The following is a 26,420-nucleotide window of genomic DNA, read 5'->3' as shown; positions in this document are numbered from 1 at the left end:
ACTATTGCAAAATATGCCGCAATCGTAAATGGAAATTACATAAATTGGCGTGTAATTAGCGCAGAATTTAACATATGTCACTTCAGTTGTTTAAGGTGCTCACCAGACTGCGCGGCGCAAGTGGCACATTGATACAAATCCATCGAAACACAGTGCACACGTGGAGACTACGCGAGTGTGAGAGTGAAAGCATTGCCAACAACGCACAGGCAAACGCAAAAGCATATTATTCCACAAGTGCCTGGGGCAGCAAGAAACGCAATCGCAGCGTACAACTACGAGCCGCAGCCGCCGAATATCTAATGTCGAATCCGGAGATTGAAGCACAGCTGGCGCCATTGCGCGAGCGTGTGCAGGAGCAGGGCAACCTGGTGCGTGAGCTGAAAGCGAAAGGTGCAGCCGAGCTGGATGTGAAGAAAGCTGTAGCAGAGTTAAAGGTTAGAAAAAAGGTGCTGGAGGACAAGGAGCTGGCATTGACACCCAGTGTAGTGAGCTTCGATCGCGCAAAGATGGAGGACTTGCTGAAGAGACGCTTCTTCTATGATCAAAGCTTTGCCATCTACGGTGGCATCACCGGACAGTACGACTTCGGACCCATGGGCTGCGCGCTGAAGTCGAATATATTGGCGCTGTGGCGACAATTCTTTAGTCTGGAGGAGCAAATGCTGGAAGTAGATTGCTCTATACTGACCCCAGAGCCGGTGCTCAAGGCTTCAGGACATGTAGAACGCTTTGCAGATTTGATGGTCAAGGATGCTAAGACTGGCGAATGCTTTCGTCTAGATCACTTAATTAAGCAGGCTCTGGAAAAGCTATGCAAGGCAAAGGATGCCACGCCCGCGCTGCAAGCAGAATGCGAGGACATCATCATCAAGCTGGACGGTCTCAATAAGCAAGAGCTGGCTGCTGTGCTGGCCAAGTACAACATTAAATCCCCGCTAACCGGCAATGACCTTAGCGAGCCAATTGAGTTTAATCTAATGTTTGCCACCCAAATTGGACCTACCGGCCTGGTCAAAGGTTATCTGCGCCCGGAGACGGCACAAGGCATCTTTGTGAACTTCAAGCGTCTACTGGAGTTCAATCAGGGTAAGCTGCCCTTTGCTGTAGCCCAAATTGGCAACAGTTTCCGCAACGAAATCTCACCACGCTCCGGACTGATACGCGTGCGTGAATTCACCATGGCGGAGATTGAACACTTCTGCGATCCAGCCCACAAGGAGCATCCCAAGTTCACTCGTGTGGCCAACGAGCTCATGACACTCTACTCCGCCTGCAATCAAATGGACGGCAAGTCCGCCCAACAATCAACCATCGGTGAAGCTGTGGAGAAGAAATTGGTGGCCAATGAAACGTTGGGCTACTATATGGCGCGCATACAGCAATTCCTGCACGCCATCGGCATTAAGCCGGAATGCTTGCGTTTCCGTCAGCACATGGGCAATGAGATGGCACATTATGCATGCGATTGCTGGGATGCGGAAATACTTACTTCCTACGGCTGGGTGGAGTGCGTTGGCTGTGCTGATCGCTCAGCTTATGATCTAAGCCAGCATACGGCAGCTACTGGTGTGCGTCTGGTGGCTGAGAAGCGTTTGCCCGAACCCAAGACTGTGGAAATAAGTGAGATTGTACCAAACAAACAGGCGCTGGGCAAAGCCTTTAAGAAGGATGCTAAGTCTATAACGGATGCGCTGGCCAAGCTCTCGCTAGACGACGTCAAGCAGGTGGAAACGCAGCTGACCACTGGTGGCCAGTACAAGCTAACTCTGCCTGATGGCGCCACACACGAACTTGGTGCTGATTCCATCAGCGTTAAGCATGCCTCTAAGACAGTGCATGTGGAGGAGTTTATACCCAGTGTGGTTGAGCCGTCCTTTGGCATTGGTCGCATTATGTATTCATTGCTGGAGCATAGCTTCCAGTGCCGCGACGGCGATGAGCAGCGCTGTTACTTCACCTTGCCACCACTGGTAGCGCCACTTAAGTGTTCCATACTGCCGCTCTCAAACAATGCCGACTTCCAGCCGTTCACACAGCAATTGTCAATGGCTTTAACCAAGGCGGAACTTTCGCATAAGGTGGACGACTCGAGTGGCTCCATTGGACGTCGCTATGCTCGCACCGATGAGATTGCCATACCATATGGCATCACTGTGGATTTCGACACACTCAAGCCACCGCATTCGGTGACACTGCGCGATCGCAACACCATGAAGCAGGTGCGCGTGGACATGGACGAAGTGGTCAGTGTGGTTAAAGATTTGGCAACTGCTCGTCTCAGCTGGTCGCAGGTTCTCGAGGACTACCCGGCGTTTGAGCAACAGGAAACAACTAAATAAAATACTTATTTGTACCATACATATTCATTTTTATACAGCCCTTTTGCTTGCATTGCATTTACTTTCGGCATTTCTTTTAATCTTACATTTTAATTCAAATTAAACGCTTTATTCAATTAAATTGCAACGAAAGAAAAGATTGTTTTTATTACACACTACATACAGTACACTGCTTTAAAATTTGTTGAAATTGAATAAACACCTGTTCAAATAAAATACCTGCGAATTTTTCTTTTTTTAAACTAACGCGCCAAATTCAGATAACCTCGAATCAGCTGTGCTAAACTCACCACGTTCAAGCGCCTCAATAAAAGGATTGCTGTTTTTTCATTTCTTAAATTAATTTTAAATGAGATCCTTCGTCCCAAAATCTTATGTGGATTGCCAGAAAACTTCACAAGTATACCTTGATCAATATAATTAATAATATGAACTATTTCTTAGTAATAATATATCGATATTCTGATATATAATCAGCAGCCCTAGTTCTATTGATTCAAATCGTTCAAATGAACATAAATTAAATGAATTGAAAACAGCACAACGAAACATTATACTTTCGCGCTAAAACGTGGAGCTTATTTTAAAAATGTGTTTGTAAACAATTAACACACTAAAAACAAGCAAATCTGATAAGAAAGGCTCAATAGATTGCCAGTGATTGTGTGTGTATAACCGCGAGTCGTGCGCAGCAATAGCTTTTAGGTGGTAACGGGGCAGAAGAAGAAGTCGGAAGTGGTTTCTTAGCCGCGTGGTCGGAAATCTGCAGTAGACAAACTTGCGAAAAAAAAAACAAACGACAAACAAAATGAAATACATTTTGGTTACCGGTGGTGTTATTAGTGGTGTTGGCAAAGGTGTCATTGCGTCTTCATTTGGCACATTGCTCAAGTCCTGTGGCCTGCATGTCACATCAATTAAAATTGATCCCTACATAAATATAGACGCTGGTACCTTTTCACCATACGAACATGGTAAGTTCAAACATACATATGTATGCATATAGATATGTATGTATTGTTGTTATTTTCGACTATACATACATATGTATATATAGTACGTACGGTAGGTGAAAGATGAAAAGAAACGACGCAAATGCAAAGTATCTTAAATGAACTCGCAAATTATCAACTCAATGTTTATATAAATGATTCTCTCTCACTCTCTATGTGTAAGAAAAAGAATTCTCAGTTGGGTATTTTCTAATTTGTTTGACAAAAGGTCATGCAGCGTTGTTGTTGCAATTTGAGCGCTACACGAGGCGCTCTAAGACCATATGTGTGGGAATGTACACACACATGTGCATATGCTAAGTGTGTGTGCGTGTGCGGTATAGACAGCTGTTATTGAGAGCAAACACACCACGTGTTCCGGCTTGCATGTGCCACTTTAGCGCTGTTCTCTATTTAATTCAATAAAATGATTAGCACCAAGCTTTATTGTCTGCTTTCGTATGTGTGCTCTATGCATGTGTGTTTTGATTTTTTGCAGAATTGCTGCGCATAATAGTGTATTATTTTTCTGTATAATTTTTAAAAATTTACGTCGTTGTAGGCGTGCTCTAGAAACCAATCTATTATAGATATGTATTACTGAAAATTAATTATCCGTAGTCAGTAAATTTATTTATAAAACAAACTAACGAATACTAAATAAATAAGTGTACAATAGGATATCCCTCGAACTATGCAATTAAATAAAGCTAACAAATTAAATTAGCTTTGAATTCACAAAGTTAACTGTTGCTTAATAATTATCGTTTGGCAGAAGGCTGATTCTTTTATCTATAAATTCTTTCAGCGCTATTTAGCTTAACTACAAGAAACTATATTATGCTCTGTTAGTTATAACTTATGCCAACGATAAGTTTCTAATAAGACTATAATTATTGTTTATGGTATAAATTATTCCACTTGATTAAATTAATTTGTACAGGGTATATCCAAAGTCGCCTTGCTTAATGATAGTCTTGCTTATGGCGGCTGACATTGAAAACGAAAGTTTTTTTCTTCAAGTTTCAGTTTCTCTGCGCGTTGTCTCCCCTTTTTTTTTATTCTTACTCGGTGCTCTTTGTTGCGCTGGTTGTGGTTTGCCTTTAGCTTTTTAACGGCACTTGTTTGTTGAGTGGGTTATGTACAATTGGCCGACAAAGCATTGAGGCTCATTTTAAAGGCGAGAGAGAGAGAGCCTTTAAATACAGTTGCAGACAAAAATATACACATTGTTGGGCTGCCCATGAAATAAACATTGAACTTGCGGTGCACATAGAATACACACTCCCGCTCAATTGAATGTAAACTTGGCTGTATTTCATCTAAATAGGTGGCATTATGCTCTCTTATCTAAATAATCTGTTCTACGGTAATCAAACTTGCATTGACACTGCACTTTTACCGGAGTACTGATTACTCTTCTGAATTTGTTAGCAGCACTAATTTAGGCTAAAATTAATATAACCATTTCAAATAAAAACTATTTGGATCCTGCAACCCAAATTAAAAAATCCACTTTAGTAACTCTAAATTAATACTGTGGATACCAAAGGAAAAAGCTCTTAAGCCTATTCAAATAAAAAACATTAAAGTTATGGTTATGCAAACAATGTACAAAAAAAGATTCATTAGACCTTAACATTCATGGGTATTATTGTATTGTAAATTGAATATTCTACACAAATAAAGTTGTTTTCTATCAAAAGTGCTTACATGTTACACAATATATAGCTAATCTTACAGTTTAAAAAAAGGGGTAACCTATTCAGTTGGGCGTGAGTTGAGAATTCAAACCTTTTTAAATAAGATAAGGTTTAGTTACTGCATTACATCCTAGCACTAGTTTAAATGTTCGAATTAAAAGCAATTCATCTCTCATTATATATAAGAGATTAAATGCTGCTAGTGGTTCTTCTCCTGGTTACTATTTCTCAACTAATAATATTGCATATATCTTAAGTGGTATTATTTATAGTCCTTTTTATCTGTTCTCGGATAACGCGCCCTAGCATGACTAGTTGTTGTTGTAGCGAAATATAAACATAACAGTTTTACTAGCGTACTCTCCGTGCTCGGGAGTGCTGTTATAGATTTCTCACAGCGTATGGGCCTCACATTTCTAGAATTGTGCGCAATTGTTCTGATTGATATATAAACTCTCGTTCATAGATAGTATGTATGCATATAAATGTTTTTATTTATGTATGTGGTACTGTTATATGCTTTTTGTTTTTACTGTGTGCTCCCTATGTGGCCAAATACATAAGGGTTCTCTCTGAAAAATTTATAATTTGAGATGGCATCTCGCTGAGCGCATTTGAGGTCAGACTGCTAACAACAGTCATTACATAAACAGGTTACATAAGGGTATACATAGCATGTACATGCATATCGATGGGTGGTGCACTTCTGCAGTGTGTGTGAGCTTAGTGTTGCAGCTTGATCGGAAATGACAAATGGGGAAGTAAGGGAATACAGCGCACATGTTGAACACTATATCTAAAAACGCTTTGACCGACAGCGACCCCGCACCCCGACCCCGAACCGTCTACCCCACCGCATCTTCATTTAAAAATACTGTATATGCTGAGCGGTGGTTGCAATTTTACCCGCATGCATGCCTATGTGCATGTAAATCTGCATACATATATATATGCATGTGTGTGTGTGTGTGTGTCCAGCGTGGAGAGGATTATTGTCTGCTGCCTGTCATTTGCATTTTTCGTTTGGGGGCAGCAGCAGCAGCAGAAGCGCGTTGTGTTGTTTCTTCTTCTGTTTTTTTTTCTTTTTTGGAGGGTAGCGCGCCAGCAGCGTTGCACATTTGCTCATTTATTGTGCAAGCTAGACGCGCGTGGGTGGTGGTAAACTGACGTTGACTGCGCTGCCTGGCGTCAGCAGCGCAGCAGCGGCGGCGGCGGCGTCACATGCGTGTGGTTGCGTACTGTGGCTACATTTAGCTTGGCGTTAATTTTGAAAGTGGGTGTGCCAGTGGCAAGTGGCAAATGGCTCAGGGGACGACGCCATGTTGCAACAACAACAACGACGACAGCAAGTTGAACAAAAACGAGCGTCTCGCTAAGCTTGACTCCTGACTTTGCTGCCTGGCTGAAAGCTGTTGGCCAAGTTAGCGTGTTTTCGCTTTGGCGCTTTTTGGCTCTTGGCGGCGGCGTCTACATTGTTAGCAGCTGTTGCTGCTTTTTTTCCAAGTGTCTCTCTTCTCCACACGCTGCTCCCGCACTCCCCACTTGGCTGTCTTATTTGTTGTTGTTGTTGTTGTTGCTTTGTCGGTGCGCGTTGTTCGCGCTTATTCGTTTCACTCACGTTTCTTGACGTTGGCGACGACAATAATGTGCAAAGATATATGTATATACATACAAACATATGAATGTATGTATGTATGTAAAAATAAAAGCGAAACAGCCAGAGCAACAAAATTAAATGGCAAAAATACAATTTAGCAGCAGGATGTTGCTAAGGCTCTCTTCCACACAGCTGTTACACACAATTAGCTTGCGTGTGTGTGTGTCTGTGTGTGTGTAGGCCTAGGCTATGCTGATTTGCTTTGCTGTTTGTTATGAGCAAGTTGTCCAGCTACAACAGCAACAACAACAATTCCAATTTCATTTACACACACAAACACGCACACACATACAAAGAAACACACTGAAATGGCAATTAATGACGCGACGACTGCAACATCCCAAAAATATTTGCAACTCCCTCTCCCCTCTCCTCTTGATTTCGCTCATACACGCGCGCGCTCTCGTTTGCTCTTGCTGCTGTTGCTGTGTATTGCCGACAAGCTGGCAACCCAATAGGCATTGCCATTACCAGCCAGCCAGCCAGCCGGCGATTCACTTCAGCGTTGTAGCCTGTGCCAGCTTTAACCCCCTGCTGCCTACTTTCAGCCTTAACCGCCCTCTCCCCCACAACGCCGCCTGTCGCGTGATTTTAACGAGCCTCCCAACTCGCCATGGTTTATGCTTTTCGCTCGCTCACTCGCTCGCTTCCGCGCGTTGATTGTCGTTGACTGTTGCTGTTGTTGTTGTTGTTATTGCTGCTGTTGCTGCATGCGCAAAACGACGACAGAAGCAACAACAACAACAACAACAGCAGCAGCAGCAGACCAGACCAGGCCACCGGCAACTCACACTTATGCTTGTGTCTGCCAATGAGCGTATGTATGTGTGTGTTTCTGTGTGTGAGTGTGTGCGTGCCTGGCTAGCCGGCAAATGCCGCGCGCAATAAATGCCCAAAAGCAGCAGCAGCAGAGCCAACTGCCAGTGCAAACGGATGGAGCAGGGGGAATTGAAGGGGGGGCCACAGTCAGCAGACCTGGCACAGCGGCTGTTTTTAGCGCTTGTGCGCGCCCCCCAAAACACACACACACAGACGCATGCACAATAAGTATGTACGTGTACGTGTGTGTGTGTGTGTGTTGTCGTCGTCATCGTAGTCGCAAAAGCTTGTGGCGTGGCTCTGGCTTTGGGCCTCTGCGCTGCGCCGTCTGCTCTGCTCTGCTGGCTGGCTGGCGTTTTTTGCGTTGCTGTTTTTTGCCTGCTGCTGCCGCCGCCGCCTGCTGTTGCTGCTGTTATTGTTGCTGTTGTTGTTGTTGTTGCTGCTGCTGCTGTTAGTTGGCAGCACGTTTTGTTGGCTCGCTGGCTTTTGGGCTTGTGCTTGCGTTTGCGTTTGCGTTTGTCGTTTGGGCTGACTGCAGCCTGCTTTTCTGCTCCTGCTGCCGGCCTGTCGCGGTCGCCGCCACGCTCGCGACAACAGCAGCAACATCGCAGTGGCAGTGGCTGTGGCTGTGCTGTGCTGTGGCAGCAGCGGCGGCGGCGCTTCGCACTTTGCTCTGCTGAATTTTCAATTTCAGTTGTAAGCTGACTGCAATCAGCAGTGGTTCGCTCGCTTCGTTTCGTTTCGTTCGCAACGCTTCGCTTCGGTTAGACACTCACTCGCACTCGCGGCCGAATTTCAAGTAGACAAACTGACTGACTGACTGACAGTTGGACAGACGGACGGACGGACAGTCGTCGTCGGGCCTGTCCAGTTTGTCCAGCTGTCGGCGGCATAAACTTTTCGCCAAATATTATAAGCTCCACACACATACAGTCACACACACACACATATATATACAACACGCCCGCCTTACGCCCACGCAGGTTCGCCGATTTAGCTGGCTCGCGCGCAAATATATTTTTTGTTTGCTGCATGTGTGTGTGTTGTTGCGTGTGTGCCACACACACACACACATACAGTTAGGCATGCCAACACACCGTTAGCACACACTAGTGCGTTTCTTTATTGATTTTGTAGCAACAACAACAATTACAACAAATGGCAACTGTTACAAGCTTTAGTTAGAGCCTGCTACTATTGCTAAGCAATATGCTCAGTTCGCAATCGAATTAGCGTTAGGCTACTTACTTAGTCTGAAAGTATCAGCTGCAACAGCCAATGGCATGATTCACGCTAATGACTTATTTACAGAATATACGATCCAGTTACAGACCTTCAGACATATACCATGAATTAGTAGTAGGCATAGTTAAAGTGTGGATTTCATTTGATTTAACAAATTAAAGATATTCAAAGAGAATAATTTGCATTGAATTTTTGCAATTTAATCCTATTACAATCAAATTCGAAATGTTAAGAATATTTCAAATTACTATTTTTCATAATTTAGAACTTAGTTTCTCTTACTTAGCAATTCATTCACAATGAACTGAACTGAACGTTAGTCTAGCCAACAACTGGGCTGACCTATAAAGGAATTTAAAACTTGTCCGTTAGGCACTCTCTTGGCCAATGGCCATCACGCTGGAGCCTCACTGTGGCGAGTGCTGCTTTTAGCGCGTTTGGCGCATAACTTGCTTCTTTCTTGGCAGCTAGTACCTCAGCCAGCGACAGCAGCTGCTGTTAGCTGGCAAGCCAAACTGCCCCACCGCCTGTTCGCCCGCCCGCCTCTGCCTCTCCAGCAAGCTGGCCAAGGCAACAACAACAACAGCAGCAACAGCAACAGAAAAAAAAAACCTCACCCTCTATACTTTTAGCTGCTGTCGCACATAAAAACGGCAGCGGCAACGACGAAAACGAAAATTTAACGACTGCGCAACGTGACGCATTATTTGTCTGCACTGCCGTTGTTGCCACTGCCACCGCTCGCTCTCTAGCTGTGGCTTCAGCTCGATGGCTTAACGTCTGGCCTGCTGCCTTTCCAAGCAGTTTAGCCTGACGGGCCTGCAGCAAGCTTGCCGCAGACTCGCGCCGCCAGAAATTGCTTTTGCTTTTGCTTTGCCTGCTGGCTGGTTGGCTGGGCTGGAACTTTAGCAATGGCCTCTGCCTCGTCGCCGCTCCTCCCCTAAGCTCCCCCTAGTGCCCACCCATCGTGCAATACGCTGCCGTTTTAGTATTTCGCACTCTGTGCACGCGGCGGCGGCAACGGCTGCAAACATTTTTGCATGACTGACTGACTGGCAACGGCTACAACAGCAACAACAACAGCAGCAGCAGCAGCAACAACAACGGCGAGTCTGACTCACGCACACACACATAGAAACACACACACACAAATACACATTAGCGCTGGTTTATAGCAGAGCACAGAGTAGAAGGCGGCATGGCTTGTCTGAAAGAGAGAGAGAGAGAGAGAGAGAGATGGAGTGGAGGAACGGAGAGCGAGAGTGTGGGGGGCCAGGGGCTGTCGCTGCCTGCTGGCGTGTGTTTATAATTTGATTTCGCTTCTTTCTTTCTCTCCTCCGCTTCGTTTTGCGCGATGGCGTCGCGGACCAGCATTTCCTGTCGCTGTTAAAATTGCTGCCTAGGCCTACGAAAGCGTTGTGTGCAAACTGCAGAGAGCGTGCAACTGTTGTGGAAGGAAGGGGAGGGCGGGTGGAGAACGGGGCCATTGGTGTGGGGCACACATTCGAAACGACGCCGTCTGCTGCATCTGCTGCAAATTTGCTGGCACTCCAAAGCAGTTATAGCGAATGCCAACTGGCTGCAGCAGCAGCAACAACAACAACAACAGCAACAAGAGAAGCGTCTCAGGCCACGGAATCTTAATGAAGTTATTGTGTTGCATTGTGTTGTTGCAATGTTGCACTGTTGCCAGCGCGACGCGTCGTCATTGCTGTGCCATTTACATGCATGTGCTAGTGTGTGTGTGTGTCTGCAGACATGCACTAAATACAATACTTGCATTTGTGTTAGTGTATTTAACTGTTTGGCATTGCAACTTTGCTGCAAGCTTTTGTTGTGACTGACCAAGCGGCCCACCCAAACGTAATTTAAATCGAATTGCTGCTAAGCTAAGCACAGAAGCACCGTTAGAAAAGCTCTTTAACGCCAAAGCTAAAGAGAAATTGTTAATTGAGCAATAAAGCTGCTTTTCGAGCTGCATATGTCTCAATTTGTAATAAGGTCGCAGCAAAGCAAAGCACGTGGCCCGATGATCTCTTTTGTTTAGCGGCCGCGCTCTTAATCTAACAACAACAACAACAACAACAACACTTGAACTAACAGCAAAGAGAAAAAGAGTTGCGCGCGCGTTTTGTTGTTTGTATATGTGTGTGTGTGTGAGTTTGAGCTATTCGCGAGTGCATTGTTTTCAATTTTATTTGATTTGATTAGCAGCAGACTCAAGTGAAACAATAACAAACAAAAAAAAGTGCAACCGATTAATTGTGTGAGCAAGTCGCTAAAATGGCGCCAAAAAAATCAACAATTGTGCTAAATGTGGAGCAATTCATTCACGACATCGAGGAGCGTCCAGCAATATGGAATCGCAATTTTCACTGCAACAAAGCGTTCCTGGAGCAAATGTGGGACGAGCTGAGCAACACACACAAGCTGCCAAGTAGAGTAGCACACGAATAAAGCGCACAAAGCGAGGAGAGAGAGAGAGAGAGAGTGTGTGTCTACAGTATGAACTCCCATTGACAGAAATCGTGCTCAAGGCCAAGTGGAAGGGACTGCGCGACAACTTCAGAGTGGAATACAAGCGCATACCACGTGCAGACAATGGAGATTTTCTAGTGGATCCAGCAACATTCGAGTCCAAGTGGCTGCATTACTATGCGCTGCTTTTTCTAAGTAAGTACAAATCCTTCAGCAGGCCCCACTTTATGCTAAGAGATCACTTGTTTACACAGCGGATCATATGCGTCATCGTCTGCCGAAGAATGAGCAGGATCAGTCGTATTACTTTAGTCAGCAAAGCGAGGATTGCGAAAAGACCGTGGTGGAGCCAGATCTAACCAACGGACTCATACGTCGGCTGCAGGATAGCGACGAGGATTATGATGAGGATGACTTGGAGGGTGACACCAACGCCGATGGCAGCGAGCGCAGCCTCGACGATCTGCCCAGTCCGCCCGCCGCACATCAGCAAACCCAAATGAGCACCACGCCGCTAGCCACGGGAGCGCTAAAGGCACAGGAAGAGGCATTTGCGGTTTCACATCAACAGGCGCTGCTCAAGGCAGGACTGCTGCGCGCTCAGCTGCTGGAGTTTGAGCTGGAAAAGGAGGCGCAGGATCTAAGCAAAAAGCCCACGCAAACAAACATTAGCGCAGCGTCGGACACATCTGCGCATGGCTCGCCACCGCCCATGGTTAGCACCACCACCAGCAGCACACACAAAGCTTTGGCTGCGGTGGCGCAGCTGGCGGGCACTGTGCTAGCGCCTGCCACCACGACCTGCAGCACCAGCAGCGCCGCCTCAAGTAACGCTGGCGCAATGGGCAGCAAGCGTTCCGTTTCACCACCTCCGCTCTACAACAAAGCGCATCATCCACTGCCTATGCTGCCGGCGGGTCATCATAGCGTTGGCGCCAAAGAGGATTTCGGAGCTGCTGTCGCCGCTGCTGCCGCCGGCAGTGGCAGCAATGAACATTTAAACTTTACGCAACAATCGTATGCGAATGGTTTGATACCCGCGCTAAAGCTAAAGCGACCACGTCTGTCCGAGGACAGTAACTTTAATGGTTCCTCCACCATGGATGCACCAATGGTGCCCGAGGATGATGACTATCACTATTTGCTCAGCCTCTATCCCTATATGAAGCAGCTGACGGCGGCACAGAAGCTGCGCATACGCACCAAGATACAAAAGCTCATATTCAAGGAACTCTACAAAGAGGATCTTGAGGAGTCCAAGTAGTAACCCCAGTTCCCGTTACCGTTCCCGTTCCAGTTGCCCTTCCCTTCCCAAATACTCCATTAATCTCTCAAGACTGTAAATAGGCATCTCGCATACCGTATTTAATATGTGCTTAGTCTAAGACTTAGTCGTTAGTTTATATATATATATATATACCTATGTATATGCCATGCGACTTTATTCATTTCTAGTTGAGCGTCGGCTAATGTTACTAGCCCGCCCATACAGACAGTGGGCTGGATCATGGTGCGCGCCATTTAGTTTAAGTGTAAAGAGCTATAAATAAACAAAATTAAATTATATAAAATTTAATTTCTTTAGAATTCGTTTATTGAATATTGGATAAATTACGTTAAATGCAAAATCTTGGATAAATAATGAATTTTAAACAATTTTACAATCACAAGCGGGATGCACTCGGATCTGCTTGGGGTAATCAGTCTGGTCGTGAACTTTGCCGCAAATGTCATTATCCTGTCTTGGAGCTTCTTTGAAAAGTTAGTTTTTGGAATTAGAATTGTATGTTGGTTTGAATTTAGCAATTGGAAGTTGGGTATTCTCACTTCGTCAATAAATGAAGGAATCACTTCGAATCCTGATGTAATTTGAATAATCAGATGATGTGATCGAGCAAGTCGATGTTAATGGTCACTTAGTGAGGCAACCATGCAGATTTGATTATTCGAATTTTCTTGTGTTTTATTGAAAGGTACTTTACACTAATTGTATTTTTAAAAAGCTTTAGAACATAAAAAAAATTGCTTGTATTAAATTATTTTACCTTACAGGCGAGGTCTACGTTTTGGATGATGGTGCCGAGGTCGATCTGGACTTGGGTAACTACGAGCGCTTCCTGGACATCACACTACATCGTGATAATAACATAACCACTGGAAAAATCTACAGGCTTGTCATTGACAAGGAGCGAAAGGGCGACTATCTGGGCAAGACAGTGCAAGGTAAGCTTAGCCCAACTCTTAACTTAATCTTTATTTAATAACTTTAAATGCTTGCAGTTGTGCCACATATAACTGATGCCATACAGGAATGGGTAGAGGGCGTAGCTCAAACCCCAGTGCAAGGCACATCCAAGCCACAAGTTTGCATTATAGAGTTAGGTGGCACGATTGGCGATATTGAGGGCATGCCCTTCGTGGAGGCCTTTCGACAGTTTCAGTTTCGCGTAAAACGCGAGAATTTCGCCTTGGCGCACGTGTCGCTGGTGCCACTGCCCAAGGCGACGGGTGAGCCCAAGACAAAGCCCACACAGAGCTCAGTGCGGGAGCTGCGTGGCTGTGGCCTGAGTCCAGATTTGATAGTCTGCAGGTCGGAGAAGCCCATCGGTCTGGAGGTCAAGGAGAAGATTAGTAATTTCTGTCATGTTGAGCCGGCTCAGGTGATTTGCATACATGATCTTAACTCCATCTACCATGTGCCGTTGCTAATGGAACAGAATGGAGTTATAGAGTATCTAAATGACCGACTACAGCTCAACATAGACATGACCAAGCGTGCCAAGTAAGTATTGATGATTCTCAAAAGACGCTCGATTTATAAAGCTCTATTATGCATTTAGATGCCTGCAGCATTGGCGAGATCTGGCACGACGCACTGAGACCGTGCGACGCGAAATCAAAATAGCAATTGTGGGCAAGTACACCAAGTTCACGGACTCGTATGCCTCTGTGGTCAAGGCGATCCAACATGCTGCGCTCGCTGTGAATCGCAAGCCGAACATCATCTTTATTGAATCCTGTTTGCTGGAGCAGGAGACGTTGCTGCGCGAGCCTTCCAACTACCACAAGGAATGGCAGAAGATATGCGAGAGCGATGGCATACTTGTGCCAGGTGGATTCGGCTCGCGCGGCATGGAGGGCAAGATACGCGCCTGTCAGTGGGCGCGTGAGAACAATAAACCCTATTTGGGCATCTGTCTGGGTTTGCAGGCGGCAGTTATTGAGTTTGCCCGCAATAAGCTGAATTTGCCGGATGTCAACAGCACTGAGATAAAAGCGGATGCAGCCAATCCACTGGTAATTGACATGCCGGAACATCACCAAGGTCAAATGGGCGGCACCATGCGCTTGGGCAAGCGCACTACAGTCTTTACTGATAAGACAAGCGTTATAAGGCAGCTCTATGGCAATCCAAAGACAGTGGAGGAGCGTCATAGGCATCGTTATGAGGTGAATCCGAAATACGTTTCGCAACTGGAGGAGCACGGCATGATCTTCGTTGGCACAGATGTGGACAAGACACGCATGGAGATAATAGAGCTGCGTAACCATCCCTACTTTGTGGCCACACAGTATCATCCGGAGTACTTGTCGCGACCGCTGAAGCCGTCGCCACCTTTCCTAGGCCTAATCCTTGCCGCTGAGGGCAGACTACAGCAATATATAGACAAAGGCTGTCGCCTTTCCCCTCGTCAGCTATCTGATGCCTCATCCGATGAGGAGGAAACTATTTGTATCAAAATGGAAAAGCTTAAAACTCTCGATAGTCACAAGAAGCCCATGAATGGTTTAACCAATGGCAATGGCTGCTCCGCTAGCGATAGCACTTCGGATAGTGAGCTGGCTGGCGCTTGTGGTGGCTCCAATGCAGCCGGCGATGCCGCTGCTTAATTAATTATGTTGTTTAACCTTATTCATATTCTTCTCAAACTATTTTTAGGCATACTCCATTTATAATATGGATACTTTTTTGCAGTTTTGCTTTACTTTTGAAGGCGAATAAAATATATATTTTTAGATAAACTAAAACATTATTGTGATGACTTTTCATTTATCGGTTGGATAATAATATAAATAAACATTCTAATATGAAACTGTTTTCCAAGAATGTTTTTCCTGGAGACAAAGCCAAATAGTAAATTATAAACTAACCATATGAATGTCGGTTGTTCTGTCTTTAGGAGATTTCCAAATGAGAATAGTTGAGTTTATACAAAAATAAAATAGCTTTACATGTGTTTCTTTCGTAGATGTTTTCTATTCCATTCCATTCTAGATTCTTATTTATTTTATAGCTATGTACTTATAACGAAGATACCGGCAAAGTTCCCTGACACGAGCATAAAATCAATGATAATGATGCGAGCTTATGAAAACATAATCTTCACTTAACATCAAGTCATTCCTCTTCTGACACGCTGATACCATAACTCGACTAAAATGCATTCCCATTCCAATAATCTATGTGTATAATATAATTTATACATTTTTCAACTTTCACAAAAATTAAAGATAAACGCTTCTAGAATTTATGTTACGAAAAAGTTTTACAAAAGTTGAACCGTCAACTGCGACTGCTTTACCTCTTTTAACTTCGTCCATTCACGATAATCTAGAATAACCGAAAGTTCTCATATCGAAGTCGGCAACAAATTCAATATTCAAGAAGAACAATATTTAGTACATAGTATTGTATTTGAGCTAATTTACGTGAACTAGTATATACCTAGATGTACATAGAGCAGCTGATGTATGCTTCTGTGGTAGCCTGTGGTGCGTAGACTAGAGCAGAAGAAAATATTGTTGCTCGTGCTTCTGTTGACAATACTTAACGAACCCATGCCGGCTGTCGTTGTCGCTGTCTGCCAAGTCTACAAATAGCCGCGCAATGTGCCTGTTGGTTGTGGCCGTGTCTTTGCCTAGAGAGCCTTATGTACATTTGTACTGGCTAATTATCTTGGGCTAGTCGCCAACATTCAATTGTTGCCGGGGAACAAGACCCATGTATTGTTCATTCGATTGCGTCAAGTGAAAGCGTATAGACGGCTACGCGTGCCAAGACTCAAGTATCGTACATAAGAATAGCCAAGCTATGCACGTTAGCGATAAGAAGAAGCAGCGAGTGCGTAATAGGGCCAGAAACAAATGTAATCGGAATGAAGCCCAACAGCAGGTTGAGGATCAGCAAGCTTCAACTTCAAATCCAGAGACTACTCCTGAATCAGTCGCTATCATTGAAGAAGACAAAGATAGCGCCATTTGTATTATACAACAGTTGTTGAGGAAAAAGTTGCTGACCAGCAAGAAGAAGAAAGCGCCAGCTGCCACCCCCAATGTGGCACCCACACCTGCGCCAGCTGCCACTCCCAATGTAGTACCCCCGACTGCGCTAGCTCCTCCAATTTCTGCTGTGCACCAGCAGGACGAGCAGAGCCAGCAAATGCATGATCTGCTCAAGTGTCTCAATAGCAAACTGCAAAAGGCCGGTCAAGGTATATAATATATATTATATAATAAGGCATATATGTGTAATATTTCATGTCCTTTTGAACAGGTGCCAGTGAAGTGCCAAGGGAAGCCCTGCTGAGCCACCTGGGCAAGATGCTCAGTACAGCGCCCTTAAGCGATGCAGAGTCTAGCGACGAAGAGGCCGAGTATGTTGAATATATATATAAGCCACGCCCCTATTTCATGACAGCACTGTGCAACGTAAGTTATCATAGAGAATGGCCATAAGCATGGGATTATAAAGTCTGTTTGCAGCATTGCAAGATGGATTTGTGTGGCAGACAGGCGCTGCCTTGCAAGGATTGCGGCTTGAGCTACTACTGTTGCATGCCACACATGCGAGAGGATCACGCGCATCGCCAGCTCTGCTATGGACTGCGTCAGCTAGTCCAACAGAATGGTGCGCATAGCCACTAACTAACTAATATAGTATTTAATTGTATTTGTGTGCCTTGTAGGTCATGACATATTTTATAAATCTGCCGACTTCGACGCTGAACAATTTCGATCTTATCGCATTGTTTGCATCCGGCACCTCGAGAAGCTTATAAATCGTCCACTGAGCGCCACGGAACAGGAGCTGCTGCTGTTTCCGCTCATCTGTAATCAAAATACTTGTCGTGAACATCGCTTCAAGCGACTTGTAAGATGCGGTCAATGTGGCGAGGTGGCTTATTGCAAGGATCAAGCGACGCATCTGAGTGCTACGCATGCTCAATGGTGTGGCGCCTACAAACTGTTTAAGGCATTGGTTATTTTTCAGTCCAAGTTTGGACGTGTGGAGCCACCATTGCCTGATGCGGTGCTGAAGGATTTACCCATGGCATGCTCTAATACCAGACAAATACTCAAAAAGTTGCATTTTAGTAAGTACAACATAAAAAGAAAACATTAAATAAAATACTTTGCATTTTCATCTTCTTTCACAGATGTTAGCGATGAATGCGAATTTGCTGCACTTACTCAGATATCCACAGGACCCTTAACGGTTTTCTATGCGCTGAAACTTTGCAACCGACTGCGTGAATCGGAATTAACTGTACATTTAATAGGCGCTGAGATGGAATTCGAAGTGGATGTATTTCAGAAATGGGAATTATTTTTACTGCACATACTACCACCAGTACAAACTTTAAATGTGGTTTTTGTTGGTCCAGAGCTAAATCCAAATAATATAAATTTCGAGCAATTGAAGAAGATTAGGTATAGCCTCCATATATAATCTAAAAATGATATGTGCCGTTAATTTATCGTGTTTATTCGTAGATGCTGTCGTTTATGCCGCAAAGCCCAACGCACTGTGCAATATTATTTTGAAAATCGCCTTTATCATGACTATTGCAAGGACTCTAAATTTATACATCCCGACTTAGGTAACCACATAATTCCCACATCGTAAGATTAACAAATTTATATTTTGTTTTGCATTTAGTTTGCTTTTTCAACTCCGGTCTATATCGCTCCACGGGCTTTGCATTGGAGGATACTTGGCCGGACACTATTCGTGCTTCATTGGATCTTAAATGCCCCATTGTAGTCACATCGTATACCAAGTATGAAGCACCGCTGGACATGAGTCAGTTTATCAATGAGTCCAATCGTCATTTGAATGTTGCCTTGCCGCCCACTACAAATCCATTTGCCTCGGAGAAACCAGAACGTAATTTTATATCAGACCATGATGCTCCTTTCATGTTTAAGAATTATCAATGTTTTGTTATTGAATAATAAATTATAGATATGAATATGCTGATCATATAGGCGGGTGAAAAAACATCAAATTTCAACAATTTTAAATTTAAAGTGAAGCACTTACCGTAACGATATTAATGAGACTTATCGCTATCGAATGCCTATGCTATCGAAATATTGCGGCGAATGCGGTTTGTTGTGGCGCGGCGAATTAAATTGAAGAAAAACAACGCGCCGCTTGGCGTACTCAAAGTTAGTTTCTATAAAAAATTAAAATGGAAATAAACGATGGAGATTTTCAAGATCTACGTGCTAAGCTGGATGTTATGGGCTTCAAGCAGGCACTACCAGTGCTAGCGGTGCCATTAGTAGGAGCTATATTCGGAGATTTGATAAGAACTACAGAATGCCTGCGAGACACCAAAACGAGTTTGGCCGAATTATTGGAGGTAAGTGCGCAACTGAGCATGAGCAAATGTAATTATTGGAATTGATAACTTAAAATAGGAGAAAACATGCTGGGAAATGGGCGTGGAGCCCTACAAATGTGACAATGCACGTTTGCTGGCCGAGTGCAATGAGCTGCACTTGCAATTTGTAAAAGAGCGCGAGGATTTCGAGTTGCGGCTTTGTGGTAAGTGTTGCACTTGTAAACTCTTAACTCTAATGCTATTTATTTTTTAAATCGTAGATGCGGAGCGACGCTTGCGCAGCCTGCAAACGGACAAGGAGCATCTACAGAGCCACAATGCCCAATTGCAAAACCAGCTGGACGCATTTCTCTCCAAGCAATTGTTCACGGCTACCAATGCTAAGCGCTCCCAGCTGGGCACAGCGCGTTCAAGTATGTACACAAAATAGCGTCAGTTGGTATATATGTAATTTATTAAATGTTATTTTGTAGCTAAGAAGCCTTTTGTGTCCACTGTGCGCTCTGGCGATGTACTGCCGCCCGTGCTGGGCAACTTCGCTCAGTCGACGCTCAAGTGCACCAAGTGCAACGTGGGCGTAGTGCAAAAAACTACCACTACCAATAAGGATGGCGTCACTGTAACCCATACTAGTGCACCCGAGGAGGTGGACCGACTGCAGAACGAACTAACGGCTTGCACAGATCAGCTGGAGTTTTATAAGCGCAAAGTGGAATCACGTAATCGTGAAATACGACGTTTGAATGATTTGCTGATGGGAGGACGTCCGCCTGCGGCATTGGCCAAGGACTGTTGCTACAAGGAAGTGGGTGCACTGTCGCAGGACATAGATTTGCTGCAGCGGGAGAAGACTGATTTAATGTCACAGATGCGCGAGTGCCAAGATAAAATGCATGATGCCATGCAGCGTGCACTGCGTACAGAGGATGAGAAGCAGCGACTGCAGCTGCAGCTAAATGAACTTAAGGAGGCTGCGCTGGAGATGGAACAACAGGCAAACTCAGAACTTGATGCGCGCGAACTGGAGGTGCAGCAGCTGCAAGTGGAGTTGAAGCAACTGAAGGGCAAAGCGCCGCCGTTGACTGGTCATGAGGACAAGCGTAAGCTGCATGAGAAGCTCAATGTGCTTTCGCGTCGCGCCGAGGAGCTGGAACTGCTCAATGAAAAGCAGAAAAAGAAGCTGCTCAAGATGCACACCAAGATGTGCGAACTGCAGAAAGAGGTGCGTGACCAGAGCTCGGCTACGCCGGATGAGGAGAAAATCAAGTTACGCTCTGAGCGCGACTTCTTCCAAAAGGAATACCTGCGACTTATGGCCAAATCCGGCTCGGACACAGAGATTGCCTTTCTGCAGCAACAAATCAAGTCAAAGGACGAGGAACTGCGTCTTCTGCGCTCCGAACTGTGCATGCAGTCAGCCCGCAAGAGCGATATCTTTGACCAGCAGACGCCGTCCACGGCCTGCAGCACCAACAGCAATCGCAGCGAATGCGTTCAAGCTGCCATTCAACGCGTGGAGCGGGAACGTGACTGCGCGCGAGCAGAGATGGAACGTATGCGCTGTGAACGCGACATTTTGCGTGAGAAACAGCTCAGCAGCGTTCAGCTGCACGCCGAGGAGCTGCAGAGTCTGCGTACACGCAACGAGGAATTGATGGACCGCTTGCGGCAATTGGAACAGGACATGCGTGCCGTTAACGGAGCTCGCTATCCCACCGAAGCGCAAAATGCGATCTTGAAGGAGGATCTAGCAGTGCTTAAGGAGCGCATAGCTACGCAGCTGGAGGAGATTGAAAAATTAAAGCGTGAGAATTCGCAAATTACGTGAGTTTCCTTTCTAAAGAGCAGTAGAGGAATTATATTCATATTCTATTTCTATAGCTTGCTGAATGATCAGAACGAGCGTATTGTAGCCGATTACCAGAGCAAGTTGCTCATTGCTGATCGTCAGCGTCAAGCGGCGGATGCACGTGCCAGCACCATAGACTCTGGTCGGGAATCCAATCGCAATGAGGTCAGCCAGCTGCGCACAGAGCTTGGCGCACTGCGTCAGACGCTCAAGTCGCTGGAGCATGAGAAGGATACGCTAATGGTAACAACAACTAACAACAACGCATCAATGCACAGTCAACTTATTTACAATTATTTGTATGCTAGAATCAATTGGATAATAAGACTGAGCGTTTGTATAAGCTGGAATATGAAAACAAGGATTGCAAGGAGCAGCGAAATTCATTGGAGCAAACAGTCAAGGAGCTAGAAAGTCAAATCAGGTAAGTTAATAAACTTTTTTTATAATAACCTTGAATGAAAAAGTAAATTGAAAAGGGGCAGAGTCTGATTTACAAATGAATGAAGTGGAATTAATTAAAGTAAGGCCTGAAATTTATTCGGTTCACTACCAATTGTGTTGACTGTGAATGAATTAAGATTATTGTTAATTTAATTTGTGTTTCTCTCCCACTAATGGAATTCAAATCCAAGGCAAATTATAATAACTTAATTTTGAAATAATTGAATTGGTTTTTGTTATTGTTATTTAAATGTCTATTAGGCGTCTGTGAACGCATAATTTCACACATTTTGTTACTAAATATCTTTATTGGTATTATATACGGTTTACTTAGCGATCTATACATAATCTGTCGTAATACATTCATGGCACAAACTCCCTCTCTCTCTCGCTCCCTTTTAAGTCGGGTGCTCCTTAGCCAAATATGTCTAAAAACCACCTAAAAATAAACGAAACGATTAATCTGCGGCGCGCCTGAACAGCTCTCTGTAGGAAATAGGAAAAAGAAGAAGAGGAGCATGGGACATGCATGGGTTGGTTTGGAAAAAATATCACACGTGCGTTGTTTAGTTTGAGATTGAGATTGAGTTTGAGGACAGTTTAGAGCAGCACCAAAGCCGGTGAGGATTGGAAAGTAGAGTGCAGGTCACTGTAGAATTTCGAGTTGTCTCGCTCGATGGTTAAATACCTCGCCAGGCTCACGCTCGGCGCACTGCAATTGTGCGTGCCTCCGTGCTCCGTTGCCGCCGGCGTATAGCCCGGTCGGCAAACGCACTTGGCCTTTCCGCCGTAGCCCAGCAGCGCAGTGCCATTGTTGGATTGTGACTTAAGCGGCTCCAGCCACTGACCAGCACCGCAGGGACCGCGTGTATAGAGCTTGTGGCACTGCCCGGTTAGCTCCACCATGCCGGGTGTGCTTTCGCAGCTGCTCTTGTCCGACTGCTGGTCGCTGCTCGCAGCACACTGCTGATCGAGATTAGTAATGACGCCTGCGCAACCGCAGACACCGTTGTATGCAATACCATCGAGCGAGGGACGCGCTGTGAAATCAAACACTACCACCTGGTGTAGTGCGCAGGGACCCTGGGAACCAATGCGATAGCAGGAGTCCTCAGCGGGAAAGTAGAGGCGGTTCTTGCCGCAAAAGTTGCGCACACAACTGGTGGAGTTGAGCAGAAACTCGTTGGGAGCACAGGGGCCGCGTGTATAGAGGCGATAGCAGCTGCCATCGCTCCAGGGCACATAGCCCTCCTTGCAGAGGCACTGGGCGCGTGGAAGCAACTGCAGCAAGCTGGACTCATCATCACTAACATTCAACTCGTCCGGAATACGAAAGATGTGACCAGGCGGACAAGGTCCAGGCGTGTCTGCAAAATAACAATTTATCAATTGCTGTACCCAATTTAGCTTTAGCCTAAGCCTACCCAGCTCATAGCACATCTGATGTGGCGCATGATAATGTGGCAAATGCCGCTGACAGTCGCAGCGTCCGCCAGGCAGAAAGATGTGACCAGGCGTCGAACAGGGTCCTTTGGTATAGTGCTCATAGCAGGTTTCCTCGACTTCGTAAAAATATGGAGACAGCTCGCCAATTGCATCGCAGTGACATTCGGCCAGACCGTCCGCATTGAGAGTGAGCAGCTTGCCTCGTGTGCAGGGTCCCTTGCCATGCTGTGGATAACACTTGCCGTCCGCCGGCCAATAGATCATGCCCGCGCTGCACTCCAGCGGATGCCGGCAGCTGCCCCAACGATTGTCCGACCTGCAAAACGAAGAGTGATTATCTGAAATTCGAGTCTATCCAAGGTCTTTTCAAAGCCACACGAACTGCTATAAAATGATTCACACCAAAGAAATGACCACAACGCTAGTTGCAGCTCTAACCTTTTGGACTGCTCTGGTATGGGATGAAAGTACTCGCCGCGCTGACAAGGTCCACGCTCGTAGAGCTTGTGGCAGGCATTGCTCAAAGCGCTTAGCGCTGTGCCGGGTGGACAACGACACTCGGCAGCGGGCACATCCTTGCGCTTGGCGCTCACAGGCGTCGGACTCAGCTCCATAGTGTCGGGGCAGGGATAGCCGAGCGTAAAGATCTTGAAGCATTTCTTAAGCGGCGTCCAGTAGAGCAGCTGCCAGCCACCGGCCATGCTGGCGCAAGGATTCTTAGCGGGATCACTCCAGGGTGGCGGCACAATGCCCGCCGTTGCCTCTTGTGGCAGCAGCAGCAGCAGGCAGAGCAAAATACCGCTGCCCGCCTGCACCGCTGCCCAATAGACCGAGCAGCTTCCGCTGCCTGAGGCGCGTCCCAAAGGTACAGACACCAGTACCTGTAATTACGTATCGATTGGCTTACAGTTCAACTACAACAACAACAACAACAACAACAACAAGAGCAATAAGCATAACAGCTGGTTAAGTCTCTCTCATTAGGCAGCATGATTGATGGCTTTTCTATTGTGGCCCAGAGCGTTGGCAATTTGAATTGATTTTTGCAGCAGCCTCTCAATTGGTTTAAGCTTTAGCCAAATTAAATTAGCCAACACCGTGGTCAGGCCACAACAAGTTCGATGTAAAACAAAAATGAAAAAAAAACCAGTAAACGTTCGTGCGCTGTTAACCATGACCTAAATACGAACTTTATCTTGACTTCTTTAGCGGCTACTGTGTGTCTGAGTGTGAGTGTGCCCGCTCAACAGTGTCTATCAGAAATCTTCTGCCAGCGCAGGTTTATATAATCTGGTTAGCTAGCTGGTTATATGACGAAACAAGTGAACAAAAGCGTGCAACACTGTGCACCAGTTCCCCAGTTTTCCCAGCGGCAGCGACAACAACAAACTGGCAACTACCAAACAGCTGCTGCTTTCTGCTGCCGGGTCTATAAATAATGCATTAGCCTAACCGCAACGCTAGTTTTTGTTGCTGTTAGTGTTAACTCTTTTATTTTTGTTGTTGTCTTTTTTGGGTTGCTTGCTGTCGTAACAACTTAGAGCCAACAGGTTTACCCTAATGCCACAAAAGCAGCATCTTCTTATTGCTTTTGCCTTTTGGCCTAAGAACAAAGCATTAACGCGCACACAGCAAATATAAAAAAAAAAAAAACAGTTTGTTATTTGTGCGCAACATGAGTCCAAGACGCGTTCTTTGTTAACTTCCAGCGAAACCAAAAAAAAATTTAATTGACCATTAAACACCTTTCTTGCTAATTGTTGTTGTTGTAGTTAGCCCAAAGGTTAACGTATTTATAGCGAGACGGCAATGTACGATTTTATTATTAACCAATGCCAAGACGCGCACCACGCAGAACTGCGCTCCAAAGCGAAACAGACGACTAGACACACAACCGTTCACCTGCGTAGGCAACTGAAGACTAAACATAAAGACGACGGCGACTGCGCGCGCATGCGCTCTGGTTAGCGTCGCAGCCGCGCTGCGCTCTCTTGCTCTCTTGTTGTTTTAATTCTTTGGCTGCGTGCACTTGAGCTTTGGTTCGTGTGCGTAGCTGAGAGTGACAGCTGTCTGGCAGTTATGATTAACGCCAATGGGGTCGTCTACAGGGCCACGCTTTGTTCTTGAGTTTGAGTTCGCGGATGTGTGTGCGACGTGTCTGGCATGTAAATAAGTTAGTCGCTCTCTCTCTCTATCTCTCGCTCTCTGCAAGTTTGTTGTGCAAGTCTTTGGTTCTAACTATTGCTTTTCTTTTTTCATTTCCTGCAGCAAACTGACTTCCAGAACGCGTCAGCGCGACAGCGAACTGTGCGAGACGTCGGCGGAGAGCAAAACGCTGCGCCAACAGATTGTGGCACTCAAAGCGAGCCGCGACGAGGCAATTGCGGAACATAGGTGAGTGCGTATGAATTTGTCATTAATCCAGTTCAGTTCAACAGCCGAATGGCATTGCATAAGTGGCGGGCAGTTTTACATGCAAATTAAAGTATAACGACTTTTTGTGTTGTTAATTCCGCAGACGCCTAACGGATAAGCTCAGCGATGCGCAAGTCGATGTCAAGACAATGCAAACTAAGCTCAGAGATTCGGAGCAGCAGGTAATCAATATGAAGCAGCAGCTACACAAATATGTGCAAGAGGTGAAAAAGGCAGAGGACTTGCTCATGAATAAGGTAACATATAATTAGTAACTAAGAACTGTGTGCATTTGAGCTGGAAATTAATACCGACAGTGCTTTGAATTCAAGGAAAAGGAACGGGAGGAGCTGCTCGACTACTATCACAATCTAACGCACGATCAGGTGGAGCTGGAGGGCAACAATCGTAGCCTGGAAATCGAGGCAGAAGAATTCAAGCAAGTGTTAACTCAGCTAGCGCCTTGAATGGCTTATTAAATATAATATATGTATTTACAGACGACAAATCTGCGATTTGGAATGCGAGGTGCGTTCACTGAAGGATCAACTGCTTTGTCGCCAGTGCACCATAGATGATCTGGAGATGCAGCTGACAGCGACACGAGCCTCAATGCGCTGCCTGCAACGCGAGCTGGAGAATGCACGTGATCATAAAATAGAATTGGATGTGCGCAAAGAACTCTGTGATAAGTTGGATGTGGAGAAAGAGAAGCTGAACGCAGAGCTCAATGAAATGAACGAAATACGCAAAAAGGTGAGCTTCTCAGCTTGTTGCTTAGCGGATTACCACAATTACTAACGGCGTTGCTGCGGCAGCAATATTTGAGTTTAATTTAGCCAGCTAACCGTAGTTACAATTGCATTTAGAGTTTTGCGTAGTTCCGTTGAAATTTGTTAGCCAGAGCAACCAAGCAACCAACAACGAAATTCAATTACAGCTGGAAAAAGAATGCGAAAAGCTGCGCAGCGAACTGCAACAAAAGTCGATGCTGAACCAGCTGACCACAGAGACAACAGAGCAAATGCTGGAGCGCATTCGTGGCGAGAAACAGCGACAAGACGAGGATGAGCTCAGATCCAAATGCGAAATGGACCGTTTGCGACAGCTGCATGAGAGCACACTGGTAACTATGCCACAAATTCAATGCAATAACTCCTTTTTTAACAATTCTCTATCAACTTACACAGAATGAACTGCAGGAGGAGCGCGCGCGTTGTAATCAGCAGGAGCGTTTGGCCAATGAGTATGAACAGCAGGCACGCGAGCTGCGGCAAGGTCTAAGCGAGGATCGCTTTTGTCAGGCACGCTCGCGGGACTTAAGCTCCAAGACGCCACCGAAAACGCTGTAACTGCAACTGACTCTGTTGTTGGTGCTTGTCCTTCTGTTATTTTGAAT

The 26,420-nt window shown here is 45.5% G+C and overlaps 5 protein-coding genes across 11 annotated transcripts; 4 read left to right on the top strand and 1 right to left on the bottom strand.

Moving 5' to 3' along the window:
- Window positions 1–11: 11 nt before the first annotated feature.
- LOC108601138 (glycine--tRNA ligase) lies at window positions 12–2,444 on the top strand. Its single transcript, XM_017989064.2, has one exon. The coding sequence runs from the start codon at window positions 75–77 to the stop codon at window positions 2,340–2,342; it is 2,268 nt and encodes a 755-aa protein (XP_017844553.1). The 5' UTR covers window positions 12–74; the 3' UTR covers window positions 2,343–2,444.
- Window positions 2,445–2,885: 441 nt separating this feature from the next.
- LOC108600900 (CTP synthase) lies at window positions 2,886–15,229 on the top strand. Of its 3 annotated transcripts, none has more exons than XM_017988725.1 (4): window positions 2,886–3,316; window positions 13,289–13,459; window positions 13,517–14,018; window positions 14,077–15,229. In XM_017988725.1, exons 1-4 carry the CDS (start codon window positions 3,151–3,153, stop codon window positions 15,125–15,127), a joined length of 1,890 nt encoding a protein of 629 aa, XP_017844214.1. In that variant the 5' UTR covers window positions 2,886–3,150; the 3' UTR covers window positions 15,128–15,229. The 3 variants fall into 3 exon arrangements, with proteins under 3 accessions (XP_017844214.1, XP_017844215.1, XP_017844216.1); XM_017988726.2 differs by lacking the exons at window positions 2,886–3,316; window positions 13,289–13,459; window positions 13,517–14,018; window positions 14,077–15,229 and adding exons at window positions 8,230–8,395; window positions 10,970–11,195; window positions 11,282–11,431; window positions 11,491–12,606; XM_017988727.1 differs by lacking the exon at window positions 2,886–3,316 and adding an exon at window positions 10,995–11,195.
- A 1,005-nt stretch (window positions 15,230–16,234) lies between these two features.
- Window positions 16,235–18,504, top strand: LOC108598878. The gene is made up of 7 exons (XM_017985639.2): window positions 16,235–16,728; window positions 16,791–16,945; window positions 17,000–17,144; window positions 17,203–17,610; window positions 17,674–17,947; window positions 18,011–18,117; window positions 18,177–18,504. Exons 1-7 carry the CDS (start codon window positions 16,329–16,331, stop codon window positions 18,470–18,472), a joined length of 1,785 nt encoding a protein of 594 aa, XP_017841128.2. The 5' UTR covers window positions 16,235–16,328; the 3' UTR covers window positions 18,473–18,504.
- A 54-nt stretch (window positions 18,505–18,558) lies between these two features.
- On the top strand, window positions 18,559–26,407 carry LOC108600060 (centrosomal protein of 135 kDa). 5 transcript variants are annotated; one of them, XM_017987406.2, is made up of 12 exons: window positions 18,559–18,885; window positions 18,944–19,070; window positions 19,128–19,280; window positions 19,341–20,691; window positions 20,749–20,959; window positions 21,025–21,140; window positions 24,875–25,000; window positions 25,125–25,278; window positions 25,354–25,460; window positions 25,522–25,777; window positions 25,962–26,147; window positions 26,212–26,407. In XM_017987406.2, exons 1-12 carry the CDS (start codon window positions 18,712–18,714, stop codon window positions 26,371–26,373), a joined length of 3,123 nt encoding a protein of 1,040 aa, XP_017842895.2. In that variant the 5' UTR covers window positions 18,559–18,711; the 3' UTR covers window positions 26,374–26,407. The 5 variants fall into 5 exon arrangements, with proteins under 5 accessions (XP_017842895.2, XP_017842894.2, XP_017842897.2 ...); XM_017987405.2 differs by having other exon boundaries at window positions 25,339–25,460; XM_017987408.2 differs by lacking the exon at window positions 26,212–26,407 and having other exon boundaries at window positions 25,339–25,460; window positions 25,522–25,993.
- Window positions 21,418–23,781, bottom strand: LOC108600061. The gene is given in 6 exon segments (XM_033293429.1): window positions 21,418–21,599; window positions 21,849–22,527; window positions 22,585–22,922; window positions 23,045–23,436; window positions 23,438–23,487; window positions 23,754–23,781. Coding segments are annotated over 6 exon segments (1,512 nt in total). The 3' UTR covers window positions 21,418–21,574.
- Window positions 26,408–26,420: the final 13 nt, after the last annotated feature.

The sequence above is a fragment of the Drosophila busckii genome, chromosome 3L, assembly GCF_011750605.1.
Source record: "Drosophila busckii strain San Diego stock center, stock number 13000-0081.31 chromosome 3L, ASM1175060v1, whole genome shotgun sequence".
Taxonomy (NCBI): Eukaryota; Metazoa; Arthropoda; class Insecta; order Diptera; family Drosophilidae; genus Drosophila; species Drosophila busckii.
Note: the sequence above shows the minus strand (reverse complement) of the source record. Positions and strands in the feature narration are given on the sequence as shown.

Coding starts and splice junctions, on each gene's coding strand:
- LOC108601138 (XM_017989064.2), top strand. CDS start 75: ATGTCACTTCAGTTGTTTAAGGTGCTCACCAGACTGCGCGGCGCAAGT.
- LOC108598878 (XM_017985639.2), top strand. CDS start 16,329: ATGCACGTTAGCGATAAGAAGAAGCAGCGAGTGCGTAATAGGGCCAGA. Junction 16,729..16,790: donor ACTGCAAAAGGCCGGTCAAG/GTATATAATATA, acceptor CCTTTTGAACAG/GTGCCAGTGAAGTGCCAAGG. Junction 16,946..16,999: donor TCATGACAGCACTGTGCAAC/GTAAGTTATCAT, acceptor GTCTGTTTGCAG/CATTGCAAGATGGATTTGTG.
- LOC108600060 (XM_017987405.2), top strand. CDS start 18,712: ATGGAAATAAACGATGGAGATTTTCAAGATCTACGTGCTAAGCTGGAT. Junction 25,001..25,124: donor GAGGCAATTGCGGAACATAG/GTGAGTGCGTAT, acceptor TTAATTCCGCAG/ACGCCTAACGGATAAGCTCA. Junction 26,148..26,211: donor AGCTGCATGAGAGCACACTG/GTAACTATGCCA, acceptor CAACTTACACAG/AATGAACTGCAGGAGGAGCG.
- LOC108600900 (XM_017988725.1), top strand. CDS start 3,151: ATGAAATACATTTTGGTTACCGGTGGTGTTATTAGTGGTGTTGGCAAA. Junction 3,317..13,288: donor CTTTTCACCATACGAACATG/GTAAGTTCAAAC, acceptor TTTACCTTACAG/GCGAGGTCTACGTTTTGGAT. Junction 13,460..13,516: donor TCTGGGCAAGACAGTGCAAG/GTAAGCTTAGCC, acceptor AAATGCTTGCAG/TTGTGCCACATATAACTGAT.